This window comes from Nyctereutes procyonoides, unplaced genomic scaffold (assembly GCF_905146905.1).
Source record: "Nyctereutes procyonoides isolate TBG_1078 unplaced genomic scaffold, NYPRO_anot_genome, whole genome shotgun sequence".
Taxonomy (NCBI): Eukaryota; Metazoa; Chordata; class Mammalia; order Carnivora; family Canidae; genus Nyctereutes; species Nyctereutes procyonoides.
Window position 1 is genome coordinate 41,825,970 of NW_026575146.1, and position 24,686 is coordinate 41,850,655.

The 24,686-nt window shown below is 37.1% G+C and overlaps 1 protein-coding gene and 1 non-coding gene across 5 annotated transcripts; one reads left to right on the plus strand and one right to left on the minus strand.

Moving 5' to 3' along the window:
- Window positions 1-992: 992 nt before the first annotated feature.
- On the minus strand, window positions 993-24,643 carry RMI1 (RecQ mediated genome instability 1). 4 transcript variants are annotated; one of them, XM_055310068.1, is made up of 4 exons: window positions 24,486-24,643; window positions 17,092-17,152; window positions 6,188-6,277; window positions 993-5,090 (listed from the first exon to the last, which is right to left on the minus strand). In XM_055310068.1, the coding sequence occupies exons 3-4, from the start codon at window positions 6,203-6,205 to the stop codon at window positions 3,330-3,332; spliced, it is 1,779 nt and encodes a 592-aa protein (XP_055166043.1). In that variant the 5' UTR covers window positions 6,206-6,277; window positions 17,092-17,152; window positions 24,486-24,643; the 3' UTR covers window positions 993-3,329. The 4 variants fall into 4 exon arrangements, with proteins under 4 accessions (XP_055166043.1, XP_055166039.1, XP_055166040.1 ...); XM_055310064.1 differs by having other exon boundaries at window positions 994-5,388; window positions 24,486-24,642; XM_055310065.1 differs by lacking the exon at window positions 24,486-24,643 and adding an exon at window positions 24,009-24,083 and having other exon boundaries at window positions 994-5,388.
- LOC129501071 (U6 spliceosomal RNA) lies at window positions 11,923-12,032 on the plus strand. The gene has a single exon (XR_008662643.1). It is a non-coding gene; the product is annotated as a U6 spliceosomal RNA (small nuclear RNA).
- Window positions 24,644-24,686: the final 43 nt, after the last annotated feature.

Below are 24,686 nucleotides of genomic sequence, written 5' to 3' on the forward strand. Positions count from 1 at the left end.
CATAAATTAAGATTTCTTCTTTGTGCTTTAGTTTTTAATAACTTGAGATAAATGCTTCACTCATGGACTTTTAGCTTTATTCTTTTCTAATAAATTATTAAATCCCCTCTAAGCACAGCTTCATCTATCCCTCATGAACTTTGATGTTTTATTTTCATAATAAAATTTTTTCAAACTCCCATTGTGATACCCTCCTTAACTCAAGATTACTTTTTTTTTCTAACTTCCATTGTGATAGCTTCCTTAACTCAAGATTACCCTCGATAGCTGGGTGGCTCAGCGGTTTAGCACCGCCTTCAGCCCAGGGTGTGATCCTGGAGACCCAGGATTGAGCCCCACTTCAGGCTCCCTGCATGGAGCCTGCTTCTCCCTCTGCCTGTCTCTGCCTCTCTCTCCGTCTCTCATAAATAAATGAAATCCTTAAAAAAAAATTACTTTGGAGTATGCTTTGTAGTTTCTAAACATAAGGGTGTTTTTTATCTTTTTTCTCCCCCTAGCTTTTTTAAAGTAAGCTTTATGCCCAAGATAGGGCTAAACTTGGGACCCAGAGGTCATGAGTTGCATGCTCTCCTGAGCCAAGCAGGCACCCCCCTAGTTTATTTATGGTCAGAGAATATACTCTGTATGATTAATAATTTGACAGACTTGCTTTTTTAAGCATGTGGTCAACTTTTCTAAATGTCCAACATGTACATTAAAAAAACATGTATTATGTATTTGTCAAGAGTATAACAGCCTATATACATGGTGGTTGGGTCTATTGTATTTTTTATAACCCTACCATTTTTTGACCACGTAATCTTTTATGATTGTGCATTTCTCTATTTCTCCTTGTTTTCTGATAAATTTAGTAGCTATTGAATTCTATAAATTTATAATTGCTAAACTTTTCTGGTGAATTAGTCCTTTTCTCATTATCAACTGTCTCTCTTACTACTAATTAGTATTTTGCCTGAAATTGTTTGATATTAATATAGCCTTATTATCGTTCATTTACTATTTATATATCTTTCTACATACTTTCCCTTTCACCTTTCTGTATTCTTACATTTTATGTGCGTCTCTTCTATATAACTCAGTTGTATCATTATCCGAAAAGGTTTATTGGAAGATTTTACCCCATTTACACTTACTGCAATTTCTGATCCATTTAGAATTAACTGTGCCACCTCCCCAAATGTTTTCCCTGGGGTTTTTTTTTTTTTCCCTGTCTTGCTTTCTCTTGGGTTGAGCACTTTTTTCCTGTTGTTCCATTTTATACCATTAGTATATGTAATACACTTTCATAAATCTTTTAGTGTAGTTACCCTAAATATTATAACAGGCAAGTTTAATATAAAATGACAGCTTAACCTTTCCTTAGACAGAAGGACCTTAAAACACTTTTCCATTTATCCCCACCCCTCAATTTACATGCAATTGTTTTCATGTACTTTAGTTCTGTTTTTTTAAACACTCGAGACATTATTTTTGTTTTAAAATCACTATTAATTTAAACCTCCATATTTACCCTGTTGTTCATCATTCCTTCTTACAACTCCAAACTTCTATTTGGTATCATTTCCCTTCTGCTTAATGACATAATTTTTGTGTAGTTTGTTCACAAAAACTTCTCACTTTTTGTGTGAAATTTTCCTAATTTTACCTTTTGTACTTTTACTGTTAAGGACACTTTTGCTTTGTACAGAACTCTAGATTAGCAGTTATTTTTTTCCATTACTTTGAAGATGCCATTCCATTGTCTTGATTGCCATTGTTTTTACTGAATAATCAATTGCCATATATTTAGCCCTTTGAAACATACTTTGGGGGATTCCTGGGTGGCTCAGCGGTTTAGCACCTGCCTTTGGCCCAGGGCATGATCCTGGAGTCCCCAGATCCAGTCCCGCATCCGCTCCCTGCATGGACCCCTGCTTCTCCCTCTGCCTGTGTTTCTGCCTCTCTCTCTCTGTGTCTTTCGTGAATAAGTGAATAAAATCTTTAAAAACAAAAAAGAACATGCCTTATTTCTTTCACAATCTAGACCTTTTTCCTTTTCTAGTTTCCAGTAATGGTAATATTTGCATAAGTATGATTTTCTGAATATTTTGTTTGAGGTTTGTGGAACTTCCAAAACCTGTAGCTTGACGATTTTCATAAATTTTAGATATTTCTTAGGCATTAACTCCAAATATTCTTTCTTCTCCTTTCGGGACTACAGTTACATTAAAGTTAGCCCATCTCTGTGCTCTTCCCTGATTCTTTTCCATCCTTTGGACCCTCTATATAGATCATTTTGAATTTTTTCCTTCTGACCAAACCTAACTCACTATTCCTTCAGCTATTATTTCACCTGATGTTAAACTCATTCACTAAATTCTTAATTTTAACTTTGTTTTTGTTTCTTAAATTCCTAACTCCCTAATGAACCTGATCTCAGGGTCCAAAGCTCAAGCCCCATCCTGGCTATAGAGGTTACTATAAAAAAGAAAAAAAGAAAATAAAAAAAACTGAAGATGCTTTAAATTTGTAAAGACAAAAGATTAATAAAAGTAACTATCTTTCAAATCTTTTTAACAGCAAAGTGAAAGTGGTAAACAGTCTCCATTAAAAAAAAGAAAAAAAATCCAGGACTCTTAACAAAATTAAAGGTAGGCTTACATATAGAGCTACTTCAGAAATGGGATAATACCTAAGACATGGACAAATACCTTATTTTAATCTAAAAAAAGTATTTACTGGATCGTATATTCAAGTTTTCGATATGCCATTTGAAATAAATTATCCTTGAAAATAAATCATTCAATATAATCTCTGAATTATCTAGTTAACATAATATTTGCCTTAAGTATATCAGACAAATATTTACTATCAGCAAAATAAAAACCAGCAAAGCATTTTTGCATCTGAATGCCTGACATTCTGATCCAGTGGATTTACATTTTTTCCTAAGTATAGTAATTTTTAAAAATCTCTTTGGGTACTCAACATATTAGAAGTACAACTACCTATTTATAATTGCCAACTTCTAACATATAAGCCATCAATAAACACCAACACAATATTTTAGCAATCATCTTATGTGAATTGACAAATGGAAAACAAAATTCTCACTAACAGTGGGTCACCAAATTCTTTCTTATAACAGTTACTATAAAAAAATTTATTTAAAAAGCCTAAATACACAAACATGATTAAACATTTAAAATTAAACAAAAAAATAAGAAACAAAATTAAACTGAAATAAGTTATTTCCTTTTCCTCTTTTACAAAAAAATTCAAACATAAAAGGTCAAGTTTAATTCTAAGTATTTTTGTTTTTAATTGTTTTCTAATACAATTTTAGTAAATCATTTATTCAGTCGTTTCTTTAGGTTCTCAAGGTGTTCTGTTTTAACATCTTGCAATGCCAGTACCATTGCTTTAGACAAGGAAGGATTAAATGAAATAGTCATTAGACAGCACAAATCTATTAAATCTCTCTGACACTTCTGCAAACCATCCAGGAACTTTTGGTATTGAAGAGGGTCCTTTTTTGACTGTTTCATTTCTGGTACTGAAAACCCTATCAAACTAGTAAGTATTTCATCTGCAAAGTCTACATCTAGATATGCAGTACCATCAGAAATCTTTGCTGTTATACTCCAAATGCCACCAGAACTTGAAAGATTTCCAGTTAAGGTTACAATAAATGCTTTGACCTTCACTGTTGTAATTTTCTTTGGTCTGCTGGCCATTAGAATAGACAAATAGATAAAAGGTGGAGAATATAAATCCATGGCACTAGAAAGAGGAGTGCTGTACTCTGATGATCTTGAACAAGTCTGTAAATGGTGATCATTTTCATTAGAAATGTGTGAACTCCTTTTTGGTACATAATTTACCAGTTCTCTATTTGATATTGATATTTTATTATTTAAGGAATGTCCATCTATACTGCTGAAGGTTTGTTTTATTTTATTATCTGTCTCTGAGTCTTTATTTGTAAAATCATGGGGAAGGGGTACATTATTATGAACTGAAAAAACACTACTGTTTTGGTCTCCAGCAGATGGACTACAAAAAGATTTGCCTTCATTAATCATTTGCTCAGATAAATTTTTTTTGTCCCGATTATTATTTCTGCTTTTGCAAGTCAAAGAAATATTACCCAGAGTATTAGGTTTATGTAAGACTCTCTCTATTATACTCTCATCTGGGGTTCTGTTCAAAGTCAATGGCTGCAATTCTTCAGTTTCCATTTGTGAAACTATCTCTATACTTTCATCTGGGGTTCTGTTCAAAGTCAGTGGCTGCAATTCTTCAGTTTCCATTTGTGAAACTATCTCTATACTTTCATCTGGGGTTCTGTTCAAAGTCAGTGGCTGCAATTCTTCAGTTTCCATTTGTTCTTTCTGGACAGTTTCTTCTAAAAGCAAGGCCTCCTCCAGTGAAAAGTCATCTAATTCCTCATCAGTGAAACACATGGATGGATCTGGTGGTTTCTCTTTTGGTTTTGGAGAAATAATATCTTGTTGTTCAAAGCTTGACTGCCTTGTGGGAATAGTATTTGAAGAACTATCTGTACTGAAAAATCTTCTGTCTAAGGAGGTATCATTACTTGCTGCAAGCTCATTTTCATCAAGACTTGCCAAGAGTTCTTCATCAGAAGGTCCTAATGCAGGATCTAGAACATCTGTAATTCCTGGGATGCTTTGGTTAGGATTATTTGGTATAACTGAAACTATAGGATCAGGTTCCCCAATTAATCTTGCAAGTACTTTTTCTTGGGCATATTCTTCTAAAAGAGCATCTACTTCTCCTCCCAACAGCTTCACATTTTCTGGCTTCAATAAGAGCACGCCAAGGCGGAAAGAAATGTTTCCATAAATCAAAATTTTTGTACCTGGGGGAAGATCACTATGAAGAGCTGGAATAGACTGATATTCCATTCCCTGTATTTGTACAATTCCATCAGTTAGCTGTAGCATCAACATGCGTGAAGGTTTTGCTTCCCAAGGTTTTGGGGTGACCTGTGTTTCAGCTGTAATTAGGTCATTCGTTGTGTTCTTTCCTCTCAGCTTCTGTATCTGGGAATATGCAGGCTGACTGACATCAACCAATGAATTAATCTGCAGAGCAAAAAATCCAGTCAGTTCTCCTTTTGGAACTTCCAAAATGCCATCAGGTAAAAGAGGGTGTTCCAAATCTCTCAGATCAGTAAGAAGCCATTGCTCGAATACTTGTTTATTCATTTGTGCCTGACTCAAATTAACATTATCATTTTCCTCTTGAACCCAGTTAACACAAGCTTCCAACCACATTAGAGGTACTTTAACATGCCACGTAGCTAAAAGCCAGGTTTCAACTCTTAATGCAATATTAGTTACATTCATTCTTTTAAAATAAAAGAAATTGTGTATGTGTTACCTGAAAACAAAGAAAACAAAAAAATATGGTAATTCAGTACATTTAAATAGTTTCTACAATTATCTACAACTCACAGGTATAACCACACTCTTTAGATTTTTCTCTCTTCAACATCTTAAAATTCTTTGACTTTCTATATGGCCAAAATTCAAATACCACAAGTAATTAGATCATATAATGAGAAAAGCAAAACGTTTGAGACAGATATATTCAAATTACAAATTCTGTGACCTTTATAAATTTCTTAACTTCTCTAACCCAATGCCAATACACCATCTATCTAACCCAATGCCAATACACCATCTATCTTCCAGGGTTGTTGTGAAGATTACATGACTAACATTTGTAAAGCATAATGTCAGATCTATGAAAGATACTGGGTAATGGTAGTTATTATTATATTAATAATCAGATTCTAATCACTTAAAATTTAGTCAAAAAACAATAGTCACTAAGGTTCTCTTCATATGTTTAATTCATATTCTATTAAAACTCTTACTATTTTTTGTCCATCTAGCATTTAAATACATGGCCTGTGGATAAAAATATAACCAATAACAATGGAGTCTGAGCTGATATAAAGTATCTTGCTTGTTTGGCTAAATAAATCTCAACAGTCTTATACTTCTGATTTTCTCAGTATAACAGTAGTTGCAAAACACTAAACATTAATTAACCCTGTGTTCACAAAAGTATATTTTTTCCTCCCAAAGATGATAATATCTAAGAGTTAATAAAACTTATAAAAGTTAAAAAAAAAAACTTATAAAAGTTTTAATGTGACCACAAGAAAACTTACCATCTGGAACAGGAACATAGGATTTGATGACAGGATTTGGAACAGCTTGTTCAGTGGAGTAATTGTTATCTCTTCTGTTCAGAAATGGCCCTGGGACAAGAAGCAGTAATGGTTATAAGGCAAAGCTACAGAAAGAATCACTGGTCTATTCGCATGAGTGTAAGAGTTTGGTGCTACAGTATTGGGGTTCCCTATTATCAATCAGGGCAGAGTGGGGTAAAACAATAAAAACATAAAGTTTGGTATGAGCCAAAAAGAAACAAGTGACCCTGAGAAATTTATACATTGCCTGTGTGTTTCCTAGTCTGTATGTTTAACCTCATAAGATTACTGTAAAAATTAAAGAAGATAGAAAGAGGATGGACCACAAGGCACTGGCACAGGCACGTATCTTGGGCAGCTGGGCCAGGTGATCCAAAGGGGTGATCCAGCAAGCCTCAGGTATCCCCACCACCATGGACAGTCACAGGATTTACAGAAGCTTCTGTAGGATGAGAAGGGGGTGCCCAGAAAGTGTTCAAGGTCCACATGCAAAAGAAACTGAAGCTGAAGCAGGTCAAAGCAGCTCAAGCTGAAATAGAGCAGTACAGCCTGCAAAGAGAGAAAAACGTCCAAGGGTGAGGAAACTGCAGCTATGAGATCCCATCGCAGTGGCAGCCCTGAAGTGGAGGAGGCTCAGGAGATGATGACCATCTTTCAGGCATAATTCCAGCAAAACAGGGATGAAGTCCTAGATAACGTCTTAGCCTTTGAGACAGCAACCAGAAATTCATGAAAATTACCACATAAATGGACAAAGGAAGAAGAAAGAAGTGCCTGTTCCAGGGAATGGAATTTTGGATGCCTTCATGGAATATGAAATTTCAGCAAAACTTGAATTATATTCATGAAAAGGCAGTAAATTATTTCTGCATATTCTACAGCAAGTCCTATCTTTTTGGAGAATAACAAATCTAGCTTCTTTGTATGAACTTAAAAGCTTATCCTACTGTACAACATGGTGACTATAATTAATAATACTGTATTTCATGTTTGAAAGTTGCTAAAAGGGATGCCTGGGTGGCTCAGTGGTTGAGCGTCGCCTTCAGCTCAGGGCATAATCCTGGAGTTCTGGGATCGAGTCCCATATTAGGCTCCTGCAGGGAGCCTGCTTCTCCCTCTGCCTATATCTCTGCCTCTCTCTCTCTCAGTGTGTCTCTAATAAATAAATAAAATTAAAAGTTAAAAAAAAAAGGCTGCTAAAAGAGCAAATCTTGAAAGTTCTTATCACAAGAAAAAAACGCTATAATTATATGGTGATGTTAACTAGACTTATTGTGGTGATCATTTCACAATGTATACAAGTATCAAATCATTATATTGAACCACTGAAACTAATATAATGCTGTTTTTATACCAATTATACCTCAATTTTTAAAAAAACACCCAGAAAAAGGAGTTTACCCAAAGATTTCTTTTTTACCTTGTATTTTTTAGAAATGTAATGAATATACATTGTCTGGTTCCCTATGTCTTTTAGCTCAAGCAACATATATACATCAGTAGTGACTTTGGGGCACCTGGGTGGCTCGGTGGTTAAGCATCTGCCTTTGGCTCGGGTTATGATGCTGGGGTCCTGGGATCAAGTCCCACATTGGGCTCCTCGTGGGGTGCCTGCTTCTCCCTCTGCCTGTGTCTTTGCCTCTCTGTGTGCCTCTCATGAATAAATAGATAAAATCTTTAAAAAAAAAAATACTGACATTTTCTTTATTAGATGTAAAAAAAAAGTTTTGAAGAAAGAAAAGGGATTAAATGTTGTCATTTTTCCCTAGAGCTTTCTTGAGGGTAAGCAGCTTTATCTATGAGAAAGCAGTAAACAGTTATTTGTAACCCGTGTTACGTAGCAGAGATCCTTAAAATAGTCTTTTCTGGCTAACAGTCACAACAATAGGGACACCTGGGTGACTCAGGTAATTGAACGCCTGACTCTTGATTTTGGCTCTGGTGGTGATCTCAGGATCATGGGATAGAGCCCCACCTTGGGCTGTGTGTGGAGCACAGGGCCTGCTTGAGATTCTCTGTCTCCCTCTGCCCCTTGCATACATGCATGCTCGTTCTCTCAATAAATAAATAAATAAGTACTAGTATAATTGTTTGGGCTGCTTTGAGTTCCTCTTAATCAAAATTATTAGATGATAGAATAGGATTTGGTTACATTTTATTACATGTTATTATTTGGTATATTGATAATCATTTAAAAGTAAAGACTATCATGAAATCAATCAATCAACCAATCAAAATAAAATAAAATAAAATAGCTAGGAGAGCCAGTATATAATCTAGTGGTTAAGAGTAAAACTGCCAAATTGTCTCACACTTATAAATTTGGTGAACCTAAACAAGAGATCACATTAATTTAACAAATGGTTACAATTTAAAGGAGTTATAGTTGTGAGTTTTACATGAATAACATTTTAAAGGAGGGGCTAAGAAGGTCATTATAATTATAGAACTGGTGAATATTTAGAGTGAAAAAAGTGAGAATATAGATACATATTATGTTTTTAATTATATACGAAAAACAATTTAAAATTTCCAAGGCAGGAAAGGTCCCTGGCCCATTGTGTTGAAAACAGACCATGTAGAGATTGATCAAGACTCTTGAAGACAAAAAAAAAAAAGACTCTTGAAGACATTTAAGACTATGGCACCCCTATCCCAAGTCAGACATACTGCTTCTGCAAAGGATAAAAAAGAAAATCTCTGGACTGGGGGATACCAGAGTACAGTTGAAGTGGAGATACCATACTGAAAATAGAGGGAACAAATTAATTCCTAACTCCTACTAAACACTGACCACATACTACTCTCTTCCTTTACAAAGCACCCAGAAATACCAGCGACGAGTATGCTCTCCTAGAAAGGAGACTAGAAAATCTTCCTCTGGGCAGTCTTACTACCTTTACAGAAGAGACTTAAAAATATTAACACAAGAGGTTCTCCAATTAAAAAGCCCATGTTGAAATTGCATCCACAGACTCAGAGTTTCAATCAGCTGCTAGTTCCCCTCTCTTAACTATAACAAGACATCTAAGAAAAGATTCTAACAATAAGATGCATCAAACAAACAAAAAAAAGCAGTGAAGTAACAATGAAAGGAGACAAAAACTTCAAAAAAGCCATTACTAATACCCTAAGAAAGATACTAATATCCATGTAGTAAGAATAGGATTCTAAAACAAGAAATACTCATAGGACAGGGGCTCCTGGGTGGCTCAGCTCAGTTGGTTAAGCGTCTGCCTTCGGCTCAGGTCATGATCTGAGGGTCCAGAGACTGAGCCCCACATCAGGCTCCCTGCTCCGTGGGGAGCCTCCTTCTCCCTCTTCCTCTGCCTGCTGCTCCCCCCTGCTGTGCTCCCTCTCTGTGTCAAGTAGATAAATAATATCTTAAAAAATATTCATAGGACAAAAAACAACTCTTAGAAATTTAAAATATGATAGTGGAAAATGAGAAACAATAGAATGAATGGAAGATAAAGTCAAGAAATCTTTTCCAAATTTAAACATCAGTACAAAGAAATCAACAAAACACAGTGGAGATAGAAAGGAACAGTCAGTTAGTCTAACAGACTAGGAGTTCCAGAAAGAGAAAAGAGAAAATAAATGAGGGAGGAGGGAGGGATAATCAGAGAAATAAATTAAGAAAACTTTCAAGAACTTAAAGATAAGTGCTTCTGAATGGAAAGAACCCAGTATGATGGATAAAACATGTAACAAGGCATTATCTTTATGAAATTTTAGAATGTAGGGACAAAGATGTTGCAAGCTTCCAGAGAAGGATGACAAACAATAACGAATGAAAATGGCTTTAGATTTCTCAATAGAAACTGGAAGGTAAGTGAGTAATTCCTTCAAATTCTGAATGAAAAGTATTTCCAACCTACAAATCTCCACCTAGGCAAAGTATCAATCAAGTATGACAGTGAAAGAAAAACATTTTCAGATCAGCATTGTCCAAAACAATTTTGTAATGGAGGATATGTTCTAACATATGAGACATAAACCAAGAAAGAGGAAGAAATGAGAGGAAAAACATTATAGCGAGGGGCATTTGGGTGACTCAGTGGTTGAGCGTCTGCCCTTGGCTCAGGTCATGGTCCTAGAGTCCCAGGTTCAAGTCTTGCATCAGCCTCCTTGCAGGGAGACAGCTTCTCCCTCTGCCTATGTCTTTGCCCCTCTCTGTGTCTCTCATGAATAAATAAAATCTTAAAAAAAAAAAAAGCATTATAGTGAAAAGTATTTGCAAGATGTAAAGGCAAACAGCTCAGAGGCCTTGAAGAGAAATTATTTTTCAAGATAAAATCATGTGAGACCACTCTTTCCAGGATCTCCTGTTTTTCTCTTTCTTGGTTTATACTTCTATTAGTTAGAACATCAACATATCTCAACGCAGAGGAGAAATTTAAGTAACTATAGGAGTTAGGGGTTAACTTGATGAAAAATGGTAGAGAAAAGAAAAAAAAATGCCACTCAAGAGAAAATAAAATGTACTACAGGAAAGATAAAGCAGTATTTGTATACTACACAGCTTAGTTGTAAGTACTTAGTTATAAGTAACATGTGTGGTCATAACAGACACTCTAAATAATTATTTGACAAATTTTAATATACAGATTTGATAGCAAGATGGAAAAGGAATGGAAAGAAATCAAAGAGGGAGACAAACCATGACACTCTCAACTACAAGAAACAGAGTTGCTGGAGGGGAGATGGGTGAAGGAACAGGGAAATTGGATGATGGGCATTAAAGAAGGCACATAATGTGATGAGCACTGGGTTATATGCAACTGATGAATTACTGAACTCTATTTCTGAAACTAATGATGTACTATGTTGGCTAATTGAACTTAAATTAAAAAAAAAAAAAAGATGTAATACCAAAATGGAAAAATGTGTGTGAGGGTAGAAGTGGGTGAGAGAGGTAGATGGAGAGAGCTAAATTCTCATCTCTGCAGTAAGTCAACAGAAAGTGCCTAAAACTGAAAAATTAAGATGTAGCAATACCTGTATGGTGTCCTGAGTCCTAGAAGTAAATACAAAAAAGAATCAGCTAGATAAGTTGAAAGTGGTTGCTTTTGAGGAAGAGGACAGGGAATTGATATTTTTCAAAACAATTCTTTGAAGTTTGATATTTTAAATATATACAAAACTTTGTTTTTAAATCTTCTCCTTCCATTGATTTCTTTGTACTGATGTTTAATTTGGGGAGAAGATTTTAACTTTACCTTCCATGTGCTCTGAGTTTTTCATTTCTGCTATTAGCAATAAACAAAATAGTACAAAAGTATATCTTTTAAAATTAAAGGGATGAATTATAATAGTGATATACTGGGACGGATGGTAGTTACATTTGCAGCGAATAAACTTGTTGAATCACTGTTCTACACCTAAAGCTAATATAATATTGTGTCGACTATACAAAAAATAAATAAATAAAGGTATGAAAGACAAAATGCTTTCCTCCTAAGATCAAGAATAAAACAGATGTTGGGGTATCTGAGTGGCGTAGCCGGTTAAGCATCTGACTCTTGATTTCAGCCCAGGCTGTGATCTCAGGGTGGTGGGATCAAACCCCCCATGGAGCTCTGTGCTCAGTGCAGAGTTGCTTGAGATTCTCTCTCTCCCTCTCCCTCTGCCCCTCCTCCTCAAGCTCACACTCTAAATAATAAAATCTTGAAAAATATAAATAAACAGATGTGCTACTCACTTTGGCAGTACATATACTAAAATTGGAGGAATACAAAGAAGACTACCATGGCCTCTGTGCAAGGATAACACGCAAATTTGTCAAGCATTCCATATTTTTATGAAATAAAACAACAATACACAAAAAAGAATAAAGGAGAGGTCTACTCCCAACATTTTAACATTTACAGGAGGCCGCTGTGAGTGCAATAAGGCAAGATAAAAATAAAAGGTATATAGATTAAAACAGAAAAAAAAATAGCATGCAGAAAGATATATAGACCAATAGAACAGAATAAAGAGCTAGAAACAAACCCTCATATATATAGATACTCCAATGATCTTTGACAAGGGTGCAAAGATTACACAACAGAGAACAGATAGTCTCTTCAATAAATGGTGCTAGGAAAACTGGATATCTACATGCAAAAGGATGAAAATGGATCCTTATCTTACACCATCATCAAAAATTAACTCAAAATAGAGATCTAAATGTAAGGCCTGAAACTATAAAACTACCATAAGAAAATATAGGAGGAAAAGCTTCATGACACTGGAATTATATCTTGGATATAATACAAAAGAATAATTAACAAAAGCAAAAACAGACAAATAAGACTATATCAAACTTAAAACTTCTGTGCAGCAAAGTAAAAGAGTAAAAAGCAACCTACAGAATGGGAGAAATATTTGCAAACCATAATCTGATAGGGGTTAATATCCAGAATATATAAAGAACTCCTGAACTCGGTAACAACAACAAAAAACAAATTTTAAGAGTGGGCAAAAAAGTATACATTTTCCCAAAGATATACCAAAGGCAAACAAGCATATGAAAAGATGTCCACCATCATCATCATAAGGGAAATGCAAGGGCAGCCCAGGTGGCTCAGTGGTTTAGCACCGCCTTCAGCCCAGGGTGTGATCCTGGAGACCTGGGATCGAGTCCCGCGTTGGGCTCCCTGCATGGAGCCTGCTTCTCCCTCTGCCTGTGTCTCTGCCTCTCTTTCTTTCTTTCTCTCTCTCTCTCTCTCCCTGCATGGAGCCTGCTTCTCCCTCTGCCTGTGTCTCTGCCTCTCTCTCTCTCTCTCTCTCTCTCTCATGAATAAATAAAATCTTAAAAAAAAATGAAGGGAAATGCAAATCAAAACTGCAATGAGGTATCATTTCATACCCTTTAGAATGGCAACTAGCCAAAACTAAAACCAAAGAAAATAACAAGAGTTGGTGAAGATGTGGAGAAATCGGAACCCTTACACCTACTGTTGGTAGATTGTAAAATGGTGCAGCAGCTATGGAAAACAGTATAGAGGTACCTCAAAAAATGAAAAATAGAACTACCATATGATCTAGCAATCCTAGTTCTAGGTATATAACCAAAAGAATTGAAAACAGAATCTCCAAGAGGTATTTGCAAACCCCTATTCATTGTGGCATTATTCACAACTGACAAGATGTAGAAGCAACTTTGTTGTTCCATAACAGATGAATGGATAAAGAAAATATGGTATATAGATAAAAAGAAATATTATTTGGTCTAAAAAAAGGGGGGGATCATGTCATATGCTACATGTAACATTCATGAACCTTAAGGACACTATGCTCAGTGAAACAAGCTAATCACAAAAAACAAATACTGCATGATTCTACTTATATAAAGAATCTAAAGTAGTCAAATTCATAAAAATAGAAAGATGTGATTGCCAGAGACTGAGGGAAGGGAAAAATGATAATTGTTCAATGGATATGGAATCTTATTCATGCAAGATGAAAAAGTTACAGAGATCTCTTGTATGATGTGTATTGAGTTAACAATATCATAATGTACACTACAGTTGTTTAGAGGGTAAATTTATGTGTTTTCTAGAGTAAGAAAAACAAATCAAAAAGAAAAAGAAAAAAAAGAAAACATTACTTCTAAAATAAAGATAACATGAATGTTTATGAAGAATGCACCAAAGAATCTACAAAATAGCTATATGGCCTGATAAATGAGTTAGGGAGATGCATCTTTTTCACATTATTTCATGTTACATTTTCCACATTTTTGTGTGTTGATGGTTTCACTGTTTAAAATGACCCCTGCACAGTGCTGAAGTGCTGTCTTATGTTCCCAAGTCAAGAAAACTGCAATGTGTCAAATGGGGGAAAAAATGAATGTAACAAAATATATGCAGGATATTTATCCTGCAAATTACTGATGAAAGAAATCAACGACAACCAAAACAAATGAAGAGACTTGCTGTGTTGAAGACTCTATCTTAAGGTTTCAGTTCTCCCCCAACTAAAGATTCAATGCAATTCCATTCAAAATCACAGCAATCTGTTTTTTGTAAAAAATGACAAGCTGATTCTAAACTTTATAAGAACAAAATAATAATAAAATTTATAAAGAAAGGTAAAGGAACTAGAATAGTCAAGATAGGGCAGCCCGGGTGGCGCAGCGGTTTCGCGCTGTCTGCAGCCCAGGATGTGATCCTGGAGACCCGGGACTGAGGCTCACATTAGGCTCCCTGCATGGAGCTTGCTTCTCCCTCTGCCTCTCTCTCTCTCTCTCCCTGTCACTCATGAATAAATAAATAAAATCTTTAAAAAAAATAGAATAGTCAAGATAATTTTGAAAATAAAACACAAAGTTAAAGGACTCACACTATCTGACTTCAAGACTTCGCATACAATCGAGACAGTGAGGTATTGGCAAAAAGATAAACATATAAGCCAAAGGAAAGAGAAGACAGTCTAGAAATAGACCCACACATAATATGGTCAGCTGATTTTCTACAAAGTTGCAATTCAATGGAAACAGGATAGTCTTTTGAACAACTGGTGCTGAAACAACTGGGCATTCATACTCAAAAATAAGAACCTCAACCAATACCTCACACTTTATATAAAAATTAGCTCTTAAGTGAATCATAGACCTAAACGTGAAAATTAAAACTATAGGGCAGCCCTGGTGGCCCAGCAGTTTAGTGCTACCTTCAGCCCAGGGCCTGATCCTGGAAACCTGGGATGGAGTCCCACATCAGGCTCCCTGCATAGAGCCTGCTTCTCCCTCTGCCTGTGTCTCTGTCTCTCTCTCTCTGCCACATGAATAAATAAATAAAATCTTAAAAAAAAAAAAAAAAAAAAAAAACTATAGAAAAGCAGGGACGCCTGGGTGGCTCAATGGTTGAGCGTCTGCCTTTGGCTCAGGGAGTGATCTTGGAGTCCCGGGATTGAGTCCCACATTGGGCTCCCTGCATGGAGCCTGCTTCTCCCTCTGCCTGTGTCTCTGCCTCTCTCTCTCTCTCCTCTCTCTCTGTGTCGCTCATGAATAAATAAAATCTTTAAATAAATACATACATACATACATATACATACTACGGAAAGGTATAAGTTTAGAGAAAAAATCTGTGATCTTGGTTTAAGTTTTTTCTTTTTTTTTTAAGATTTTATTTATTTATTCATGAGAGACACAGAGAGAGGCAGAGACACAGGCAGAGGGAGAAGCAGGCTCCCTGCAGGGAGCCAGATGCGGGACTCCATCCCAGGGACCCAGGATCACAACCTGAGCAGAAGGCAGATGCTCAACCGCTGAGCCACCCAGGTGCCCCTCTTAAAAGTTTTCTTAAGGACAACATCAAAACTATAATCCATAAAAAAAGAAATTAATAAATTGGGCTTTATCAAAATTTTTAAATTCTGCTCTGTGAAAGACACTAAAAAATATAAAGACACACATACAAACTCACACATGACAAACCACAAACTGGGGGAAATAATTGACAGAAGACTTGTATCCATTATATATGAAGAATCTATACTTAAAATTCAGTAAGAAAAATAACTTATGTTAACATGAATAAAACATCTGAATAGACACTTCACCAAAGATATGCAGAAGGCAAATAAACTCATTAGCTCAACATTATTAGACCTTAAGGAAATGCAAAATTAAAATCACAATGTGGTACTACACATCTATTAGCATGGCTAAAATAAAAAATAACTGAGAATACCAAATATTAGAATTTTCATACATTGCTGGTGGGAATACAAAATGGCACAGCCACTTTGGGAAAACAGATAAGCAGTTTCTCAGAAAGAAAAACATACACTTACCATAACAATCCAACAATCACATTACTAGGTTATTATTCAAGAGAAATGAAAACGTATACTAATTAAAAACCTTTTCTGTGAATGTTTATAGCAGCTTTATTCATAATAGCCGAAAACAATCCAGATGTCCTTCAACTGATGATGGATATATAAATTATGGGACATCATTACAATGCAATATTATGCAATAATAAAAAAGAATAAACTAAGACTAGATCAAAGCCATGCATGAATGTTGCTATAGACTGCATCCCCCAAAAAATTCATATGTTGAAATCCTAATGCACAATGTGATGGTATTAGAAGTAGGGCTTTGGGGACATGCTTATTAGGTCAGGAGGGTGGAGCTCATGAAAGAGATTATGGCTTTTATAAGAGATCACACTACCACCACCACCACTACCACAACCCCCACAGAGCTACCTTGCTCCTTTCACCATAGAAGGTTACAGTGAAAAGATGGCCATCCAGGAACACAGAAGTGGTTTCTCCTCACCAAACATTGAAACTGTTGACACCTTGATCTTGGACTTCCCAGCCTCCAGAGAAGTAAATTTCTGTTGTTTCTAAGCCCTTCAGTTTATGGTATTTTGTTAGAGCAGCCTGAATGGACTAAGACAAATGTCAAATGTAGGATGTGAAGTGAAAGAAGCCGGACAAAGACTGCACAATTCCATTTACATGACATTCTAGAAAAAGCAACATTAGCCACAAAAAACTGTTCAATGGTTGCCCAAGACTAAAGATATAAGGACTGACTACAGGAGCATAAGGAAACTGGGGGGAGGGTGACAATCATGATGGTGGTGGTGATAGTGATATGGCTATGTTTGTTAAAACACACAGAGCTAAACAAAAGAAAAACATGTTAGTGTATATAAATTATATCTCAATAAAAACTGAAGGTAAACACCAAAAGAATAGAAATGTAATTTCCAAGCTAGCCGAGGAAAAGAAATAAAGAAAACAATCCAACAGAAGGCATTAAGCAATATCCAACTATAAATACAAACAATAAAATGGTATAAACATGTCTAAATATATCAGCAATCAAAAATGAATATAGATTAACTCACCTGTTAAAAGATACTCTCAAAATGAATAAACCAAATCCAGTTGTATGCTTAAGGGACAGAACTAAAACAAAATAACATCAAATATGAAATTAATTAAAATAAACCCATGTTAAAACCTCCAAGCATGATTCCACGAAGCCATAGCTTAGTGACATCTTATCCTCAAGACTAAAAGATCTGTACAGTTGACCCCTGAACACAGGTTTGAACTGCACAGGCCCACTTTTATGCAGATTTTTTTCAATCATTATATTATTGTAAATGTGTTTTTTCTTATGATTTTCATAATATTTTCACCATCTTCCTTTACCATAGAATACAGTATATAGAGGTACCCCGGTGGCTCCATCAGTTAAGTGTCTGTGGCTCAGATCATGATATCAGGGTTCTGGGATCCAGCACTGCAGTCGGGCTCCCTGCTCAGCAAGGAGCCTGCTTCTCCTTCTCCCTCTGCCCCTACCCACCCCCCACCCCCACCTAGTTCATGCTCTCTTTCCATCTCAAATAAATAAATAAAATTGAAAAAAAAATATATATATATAGTACAATGTAACACAAAATATGTTCTAATTGACTACTTATGTTACCAGCAAAGCTTCTGGTCAACAGTAAGCTATTAGTAGTTACAGGGGAGTGGAAAGTTCTAAGTGGATTTTCAAGTGTGTGGTGGTCAACACCCTAACCCCAGCTCTGTTCAAGGGTCAACTGTAATTTTATTGTATCTGCTGTCATTTTTTTTTTTTTACCTAAAAAATTAAGCCAAATCCATGGCTCTTAGGTGTGCTCATTCAATAAGTTCCCTATTTCCTCCACTAAAATGTAAATACCACAGCACTGGCAGGTTGACCTAGTATAATTTGCAAAGGTGTTGTGGAAATGTAATGACAGTAAGTAAAATGAAATTAGGACAAAGTGTACCTTTAGTTGAGTTATAAACTGTTTAAGCAAATTATCAAGCATAAATGCCACAATTACAATGAAGTTGTCTGCAGAATCTTTTGTACTATAAGTCACTCTGGGGACAGTATATACCCCCATTATGACATGCAGCCACATAAATAGCAATGCTACTTTCTAGCTGAACCTATTAAATACTAGGAGCTAATACTATGGGTAATTTTAGGAGGAGGAAGGAACAAATGAAAAACGAAGAAAGACTGACTAGCTGTGAATTGAAAAAGGTCAAGGCTGGACAGAAAATGAACAAGGATGAATTTCAGAGATATCAATCCTATATCCCAGCAAGTACAGCTGTATAAACAGAGATAAAGATAAGGACTTGTTGAAAATCAAAATTAAAAAAAAAAAAAGAAAATCAAAATTAAAACCTCTTATTTGTAAGATTTTTAACTTTTTTAAAAATATTTTTACATCTGTTATATTATACCTAAACCTCAAAATAACACGATAGAATAAGTAGTCATCTACATAAAATAAATAAAACTGAGGCATGAAGATTAAAATATAAAGATCAAAAACAAAACAAATCATAAAGATCATGTGGTAGCAGACCCAGAACTAGAACTAGTTCTTCTAATATCCATTTCTAAGCCTTTTGCTAGACCCTGTTGACTTCTGTGAAAAGGGGTTAACCAGTCCCTTATTTACTTGTAAAACCCACTATAAAATGCACTCATAAAAAGTCATTCTAAAAGAGCACTACTTGCTATTATAATGAACACACTTTTCTCAGATCTCAAATAATAAGCTCATCTAGTATATCCTAACTTATTTCATTTAGTGTCAAGTGAAAGAAAAACTTAACATCACCCACTGCATCTATCTGTAACAGCTTCAAAACAATAGTGCCATGGTTAATTACTACTTTTCCTTTGCTATAACTCTACAAAAATACCACATAAAACAATTTCAAATTTTTAAAAACTTACAAACTGATGTTAAAATTTAGGTATCCGGGATCCCTGGGTGGCGCAGCGGTTTAGCGCCTGCCTTTGGCCCAGGGCGCGATCCTGGAGACCCAGGATCGAATCCCACGTCGGGCTCCCAGTGCATGGAGCCTGCTTCTCCCTCTGCCTATGTCTCTGCCTCTCTCTCTCTCTCTGTGTGTGACTATCATAAATAAATAAAAATTAAAAACATTTAAAAAATAAAAATAAAAAAAAATAAAATTTAGGTATCCATTTTTTTTCCCTTTACTTCAAACACATACTCCCTTGTTAGTGTTGTTGAAGATGACAAGTGACAAACTCCTTTCAAATGACAATTGGGACAAATTCTGAGAAACTCTGCTCAGTGAACCACAACTAAATTGTTCTATTAATGTGTGGCAGTCCTAATTAATAATTCTATCCTAGTACTATCCTCTTGGATTTAAATCTCTACTTCTCAAGCAACTACGTTTTTATAATAATGTTACCGAAAGCAGGCAAAGAAGAAATTCTAATGACTAAAAAACCCCAAAAGATAACCAAGACACATTTAAAACACTAGTAAATGTAATAAGATATACTTAACAGTATAGAAGCACTCAAATATAACTAATCTCAAATATTTTACCAAAAGAGTCAAGAACTTTGGGGGGAAAACTGCTAAATGAACATGTTACATAGAATTCTTCATTTAAAAGCAAATGTAGGGTATAATGATCAGATATGGATGTAGTCCCCCAACTGCATGTTATAACAATTGTAATAGAACTTCTGGGTGGCTAAGGAGCTAAACATCTGCCTTTCCCTCAGGTGTGATCCCAGGGTCCCAGGACTGAGTCCCCCAGGGGGCTCCCTGCTCCACAGGAAGCCCACTTCTGCCTCGGCCTCTCTCTCTCATAAATAAGTAAATAAAATCTTTTTTTTTAGTTGTAATAAATAAAAGAATTCTATATATAACAGGATGTTTTCTACAGGTTAGAAAGTAAATTTTATTTAAAAATTTAATTAAATGGAAAAAGTATTATAACATAGGATCTATATTTATTATAAAGTTTAGACTGGGTTTCAACAACCAAGCCTTTTAATAATTTAATTAACTATATTACTTGCATCTACTCCTCCTGAGAATTCTTAAAGTTTTCCTTCCTGTCTTTCTGGAGAAATTGAGCAATCATAGTCACTGCAGGTAGAAACAACCTAGAGGGGAGGTGTGACCTAGGGAATACTATCTCCCAACTGCTCATACACAGTGAACAGCCCCTAGTTCTCAAGAACACATTGTCTAAAAAAGAAAAAAAAATATGGAAAGGTATGCTTTTTAAACTGTACATTAAAATGAATAAATAATAAAAATATAAAAAATAAAAAATTGTACATTAAGAAATGTTCCTAACAGGGCATCCCAGGTGGCTCAGTGGTTTAGCACCACCTTCAGCCCAGGGCAAGATCCTGGAGACTCAGGATTGAGTCCCACATCAGACTCCCTGCATGGAACCTCCTTCTCCCTCTGCCTGTGTCTCTGTCTCTGTCTCATGAATAAATAAAATCTTTTTTAAAAAAAATCATTAAAAAAAAAAAAATAGGGCAGTCCAGGTGGCTCAGCGGTTTAGCGCCGCCTTCAGCCCAGGGCGTGATCCTGGAGACCCGGGATGGAGTCCCACATCGGGCTCCCTGCATGGAGCCTGCTTGTCCCTCTGCTTCTCCTCCTGCCTGTGTCTCTGCCTCTCTCTCTCTCTCTGTGTTTCTCATGAATAAATAAATAAAATCTTTTAAAAAAAAGAAAAAAAATGTTCATACATATCACTTCTTTTACTCTCCCAAATGAATCTTAATAAAACAATCAAAAGGAGGACAAATATTTACATGCCAGAGTGTTTATCACTGTATAGTATGGAAAAAAAACAGAAACAATCAAAATGTTCAACAACGGGGAGGAAAAATTACACTATGTTGGATCTGTGAGATGGACGGTTATTGTCTTTTAAAAAAATTTCTAAAGCTCTATTGAATATGAAAATACATTTATAATTTAGTTACAAAAAAAGCCAGATACAAAATCACATACATCTTAATCCCCATTAATTTTATAATCATGAAAAAAATGTTTTCTAAAAAACTGATTTTATACACACTAAACACAATAATCTACATTTAAGTTCTTCACTGCAGGAACTGACCAGGAAAGAATAGAGTAGGAAAAACCTATTATTCACCACAAAGACTTAGACCTATTGGATCTATAAGTTAATTTTCAGTTCCCCTGGGTGGCTCAGTCGGTTAAGTGTCTGCCTTCGGCTCAGGTCATGATACTAGGGTCCTGGGATTGAGCCCCGCAGCAGGCTCCTTACTCAGACGGAAGCCGGCTTCCCACTTTGCCCATCTCCCTCAGCTCCTGCTCTCTATCTCTGCTTTCTCTCAAATTAAAAAAAGGGGGGGGGGGGATTTTCAATTGGCCTCAGCTATTCCAATTGTTTAAAAACTAAACAAAAGTGACAAGTGATAGTGACGTGTACCAGGTGTCAAACAGAAGTACTATCCTTTTGGACATTGTACGTGGCATTAAACAAATAGCTGAGACTTAAAAGCACTAACAAATATTGAAATCATAACCACTCCATGTTTACACTAGCTTCATCTAAAAAATAAAAGTGTGTGTCTTAACTCGTTAGAGATAACTCCAAAATTTTGAGAAGGTATTATCTGAAAATTGGGGGGGGGGGGGGGCGTGTTGTAACCAGTGACTGAAATTAGAAGTTATCAGTGGCGCTGTTTGTGAATCCTCCATAACCTACCCTAAGGAAAAGACAGAGACTAGGTTTAGCAGCTTGAATCCTACATCTGCCATGTGACTTCAGACACGTTTCTTAACTTCTCAGTCTTAATTTTCTTATCCATGAGACAAAGATAACCACAATTTACTTGTAGGACTGTTGTAAGCTTTAAACTGCCAGCACAAGGTTAAGACATATAGTGAAGAACTCACGAAATGGTAGTTACAATATTTCAAATAATCATTCAGTTGGGGACCCCTGGGTGGCTGAGCGCCCGACTTTGGCTCAGGGCATGTTCCTTAAGTCCAAGGGATGGAGTCCCACATCTGGCTTCCTACATGGAGCCTGCTTCTCCCTCTGCCTTTGTCTCTGCCTCTTTCTCTGTGTCTCTCATGAATAAATAAAATCTTAAAAAAAAAAATCATCCAGCTGCCTAGTGTACAATCTCAATTGTTGGTTTATCTAAAGTAAATACTAGGGATCCCTGGGTGGCGCAGTGGTTTGGCGCCTGCCTTTGGCCCAGGGCGCGATCCTGGAGATCCAGGATCGAATCCCACGTCGGGCTCCCGGTGCATGGAGCCTGCTTCTCCCTCTGCCTGTGTCTCTGCCTCTCTCTCTCTGTGTGACTATCATAAATAAATAAAAATTAAAAAAAACTGCCTTGACTCACTAAAAAAATAAAAATAAATAAATAAATAAAGTAAATACTAGCTCTAAATTCACTGAGAGTTCAAAATAACCATAAAATTAATTATACAAGAGAGGAGGCACTGAATGCATCCATCAAGTTGGCAATCCTTGAATGAACAAAAGTACAATACAGTAGTTTAGTTGAAAACAACAGAGGATGAAAAAATGGTGAAAAGGCAGACCTTACTGTTATTTAAAGAGTACACCTAAAAAGTGAATTAAAACAAGGAGGAAACATGTGGAAAAAGAAGGGAAAAAAAACCCCATCTGGCAATGACGTCTAAAAAAAGGTCAGTAACAGCTTCCACCAGTTAGGGCCCAGTCAGAAGACAGTGAAACTGGGAGGAGGAAGTTCATTGATAGGGCTGTTTACCTTGCCTTACTTCTCTTCACTTTCTCAAGGCAGAAAATGATGGCTACACCAGAAATACTAGCTTGAAAGAAAGCATCAGTTCAGTACCTTATAAGTGATAGTGACGTGTACCAGGTGTCAAACAGCAACTTAATATTGCAAATCCTGACTGGCAGATTAAATCTCTATAATCCAAGAATTCACAACCCCTACAAACCGGTATCAATTCTTAGTCAAATATTTAAGAAAGACCTGCACCTCTCTCTGCCTGTGTGTCTGCCTCTAAGAAAAGAAAAAGAAAAAGAAAAAAGAAAAGAAAGAAAAAAGACCTGCACCATGTAAGGTAGAACCAAACTGTGAACTAAGTATTACCTCCCAACAAGACTCTTCATAGACAGGCTCTTTATGGGGGGGGGGGGGCATTCAAAAACACATCACATTTAAAGGGACCTATATACTTCACAATCCTAGATGCTGTGCTCTAACATTATTTAACTATCCTCCAAGCCAGTAAATGTTCATGCTTCGTGAAGTCCTCAGTTCTCCCAAACAAGAGTTTCTCCCTAATTAGGCAAGTAAAAGATAATGGATGAACACAATTATACAATAAAACAATGCTGGTCACATCCACTTTGCGAATTATTCAAGAGGGAAATCAAGTTATGATAGGATGGGGAGGGACATCTGAGTGGCTCAGCAGTTGAGCGGCTGCCTTTGGCTCAGGTCATGACCCCCAGGTCCTGGGGCTCCCCGCAGGGGGCCTGCTTCTCCCTCTGGCTAGGTCTCTGCCTCTCTCTGTGTCTCTCATGAATAAATAAATAAAATCTTTAAAAAAAAAAAAGTTACAAGAGGATGAGACAGCACAAATTCACACTACAAAACGTATATATCTGCATTCTCCTAACGGTGGGCTTAATTGCACACGCAAATTATAACATTTTATGCTTCAACACGTATGTGGGGTTGTGGGTGAAGGCTGGGGACACTGGCACCGGCCAGGCCACTTTCCAGAGTCGTCACCAATTCCCAGTCCCTTAACAAAAGAAGTTCTCCGAGCTGGGCGCGGGGCCTTACAAGTAACCCAACGCACAACAAGCACGATCTTGACTAGGCTACGACGTTGTGGGTCCGTTTCCATCACAGCCGACTCCCGACACTCCCTCAGACGGAGGGATGAACAGCCGGATGCATAGGATTCGGACGTGTACAACTTACTGCGCCGTTTGCATTCATTTGGGGAGACAGAATGCAACACCTCACAGAGAAGCTGCAGCGACGACACCACAAAATACTCTCCTCACAGGCCCCATTCACAAACATGGGGGCGGGGCAAGGGATTAAGAAGAAAAAGAGGGAGAAAGAATGGACTCGCCCGGACGCGCGTGAAAGCGCCTGGGGTCTCCGGGGAGCGCCGGCACAGAGCCTGGGGCGAAGGGGCCAGTCTCCGGGACTGCGAGGCCGGCCCGCGTCTTCCGGGATCCCGCCAGAGCGGACGGCTGACGGCGAGCCGCACACCGCCTGCTGCGCCGCGACCGGGCCGCGCCTGCCAGGCGCTGCGACCCGTTACAAACAGCGGGGCTACCCAGCGGGCGGGCCGCATTCACCAACAGGCGGAAAGCGGGCTGAGCGGCGGGAGGGAGCCGCAAGTGTGGACTGTGGAAACCGGGGCATTCGTCTGGGCCTACCACTGACCTGGGCGTCCCGCCTTCCTCTCGCGCAACAGCGGTCCCCGGGCCGCGCGACTGAGAACAGGAACCAACAGGCTCGCGCCCTAAGCCTTTTTTTTTTCTTTCCCCTCTCGCTTCCCGCCCGATTTCCCGCGCGCTCACGCCCCTCCTCCAAACCTAAAATTCCTTCAGCCCCCTCCCAAGTGCGCGTGAACCAGATAGCCCT

What these genes read in the sequence shown, in the direction of transcription:
- RMI1 (XM_055310067.1), bottom strand. Translation starts at nt 5,354, where the DNA reads ATGAATGTAACTAATATTGCATTAAGAGTTGAAACCTGGCTTTTAGCT.